This window comes from Camelus ferus, chromosome 10, assembly GCF_009834535.1.
Source record: "Camelus ferus isolate YT-003-E chromosome 10, BCGSAC_Cfer_1.0, whole genome shotgun sequence".
Classification (NCBI taxonomy): domain Eukaryota; kingdom Metazoa; phylum Chordata; class Mammalia; order Artiodactyla; family Camelidae; genus Camelus; species Camelus ferus.
Genome location: NC_045705.1, coordinates 55,350,884 through 55,353,652, shown reverse-complemented (window position 1 = coordinate 55,353,652; position 2,769 = coordinate 55,350,884). Strand labels below are relative to the sequence as shown.

Here is a 2,769-nt window from a genome sequence, read left to right as displayed (position 1 = left end):
CAAAGTCTGAGATATTTAAAGTCCTTGATCAAATCAAAAACCTCCATTTCCTTCTCTGACATCTTGCACACACTTCACCCTCCTAGAAGAGGCTGGTCAGGCGGGACACATGAGCAGCACCTGTAATTCCAACTCTACTGATAAGATGCCTCCTGGGATCCTGCTCTCATCCTGCCATGATTCCCTGGTTCTTTTCTATTTGGGGCTGTTACAGCCATTACTGTCACCCTTCTTAGGGTGCCTGGCCACTCTGTTCCTTGTTTAGTAGTGAGGGAGATAAGACAGTAGCCAATGAGAGAAACAGCTAGAATCACAGCAGACGAGCTTAAGGAACATAGATTTCATACACTTGGATAACTGGATCCTGGCCTCAAGGAATCACAGATAATTTTACTTACCAGGTAAATGTACTCCTATTTAGGTTCATATGCCTCAAACATTCACTAGCTACTGTCTTTTCTACCTTTTGTGAACCTCAACTATTTTGAATACTTTTCTTAAAGACAAGTAGTTCTAATCCTTAAAGATGTCCCTTATGAGAGAATTATGGTCCATTTTGCATCTTTGAAATGTTCTATCTTCTTTAGAAATCCCTGACTAAGTTGTGAAATTAATACAATAAAGGGGCTCTCTAATTTTGATCAAACTACTCAGACCCACTTTGCCTGTTCCCTTTCATTATCTGTGAAAATATGATAATAATATTATTTACTCTTCAGTGTTTTTAAAAGGAGAAAGTGAGATAATGAATATGAAATATTCAGCATAGTGCCCAGCACATGAAAAGTGTTCAGTTAAATGTCAACAATGATTAGTGATGATGATGATGATTTGAAAACATCATTGGGACAAGTTAAAAGCCTCAGTGGAAATCCAAGTTCTACTACATCTATAACACATACTGTCCGTGGTGATATAATCTGTTCCACATTTTAAGGACTCTGGATTTTCAGCGTGATTAGAATACTTTACATGGCATCACCCAGCAACTACTCCTCTGCTCCAGTCTCCGAATTCCTCCTCATTTGCTTCCCTAACTACCAGAGTTGGCAGCACTGGCTGTCCCTGCCCCTCACCCTCCTCTTCCTCCTGGCCATGGGGGCCAATGCCACCCTCCTGATCACCATCCGGTTGGAGGCCTCTCTGCACGAGCCCATGTACTACCTGCTCAGCCTCCTCTCCCTGCTGGACATGGTGCTCTGTCTCACCGTCATCCCCAAGGTCCTGGCCATCTTCTGGTTTAACCTCAGGTCCATCAACTTCTCAGCCTGCTTCCTCCAGATGTTCATCATGAATTGCTTCCTTGCCATGGAGTCCTGCACATTCATGGTCATGGCCTATGACCGCTATGTGGCCATCTGCCACCCACTGAGGTACCCATCCATCATCACTGATCAATTTGTAGCTAAGGCAGCCATGTTTGTTGTGGCCCGGAATGGCCTCTTTTTTCTTCCTGTTCCAATCCTTTCTGCCAGGCTCAGATACTGTGCAGAGAACATCATCAAGAACTGCATCTGCACTAACCTTTCTGTGTCCAAGCTCTCCTGTGACGACATCACCTTCAATCGGCTCTACCAGTTTGTGGCCGGCTGGACCCTACTGGGCTCTGACCTCATCCTTATTGTTCTTTCCTACTCCTTTATTCTGAAAGCTGTGCTGAGGATCAAAGCTGAAGGTGCTGCGGCCAAGGCCCTGAGCACCTGTAGCTCCCACTTCATCCTCATCCTCTTCTTCAGCACAGTCCTGCTGGTTCTGGCCATCACTAACTTGGCCAGGAAGAGAATTCTCCCAGATGTCCCCATCCTGCTCAACATCCTGCACCACCTCATCCCCCCAGCTCTGAACCCCATTGTTTATGGTGTGAGAACCAAGGAGATCAAGCAGGGAATCCAGAAGCTACTGAGGAGGTTGTAGGAGGTAAAAAGGATCAGATCTACTTTTGGAATTGTTAATGAAAGTCAGGAATTTTTTGTATATTGGAAATTTTTCACTTTTTAACCCTGGAAAGTTATTGTTTTCCTTTTTCTTAATATCTAAAACAATGAAAACATTCTTCTGTGAATCTTTGTTTCCTTTTGCTTCAAAGGAAACCTCCCTTTCAGGGATTCTGTGGTTACTTGGGTATTTCCCCTTACCAAATCCTTTAACCAAAGTCTTGCCAAGTCTCAGTCAAATGGAGCTGGATTAGAGTAGGAGTGTTTGAAACACTAAAGAAACAAAATATACATAATAACCTCAAAAAGATCTGCCTGTCTCCTGATTTAAGAAGGACTTAGATGCCTCTCCTGTCTCAATTTAGCCTAGTGCACCCTTATATGACTTTTCTGTTGTAAAAGTTTGACTGCGTTGAAGATTAGACATTTAGTCCAGAACTTTGCATCTTGGGATCCTGAGCATCCTTGACTCTTCTCTCTAGCACCTGTGGCAGACATGCCATCTTCTGGCTCCTCAGATCCTCTCAGACCCCCTTAAGATTTTGTGTGTATGCAGCATCTTTGGGCGCAGCAGCATTTCCCATTTTTCCATCTTTCTGCTAAAATTCTTTCTTCAGTTATCTATAAAGGAGAATGACAACATTTTAGGGGTGGGGGTTGCAGGGGAAGAAGTTGTATTGTTTGAACTATTGTATGTTCTTTTCTTCACTATCTTCATCTTCATGACTTTATAATCTTCACTTTATTCCATCTTACCTGCCTGTAAGGAACTTAGAATTTTCAATCAAATTTCAGGCACCATCTGTATCCAACTCTGACCTTCCCATCCTAGTCA

The 2,769-nt window shown here is 43.1% G+C and overlaps 1 protein-coding gene across 1 annotated transcript; it reads left to right on the top strand.

The window, feature by feature from the left end:
- Positions 1-957: 957 nt before the first annotated feature.
- Positions 958-1,914, top strand: LOC102508380 (olfactory receptor 56A4). Its single transcript, XM_006185637.2, has one exon. The coding sequence runs from the start codon at positions 973-975 to the stop codon at positions 1,912-1,914; it is 942 nt and encodes a 313-aa protein (XP_006185699.1). The 5' UTR covers positions 958-972.
- The last annotated feature ends 855 nt before the right edge of the window (positions 1,915-2,769 follow it).

Coding starts and splice junctions, on each gene's coding strand:
- LOC102508380 (XM_006185637.2), top strand. CDS start 973: ATGGCATCACCCAGCAACTACTCCTCTGCTCCAGTCTCCGAATTCCTC.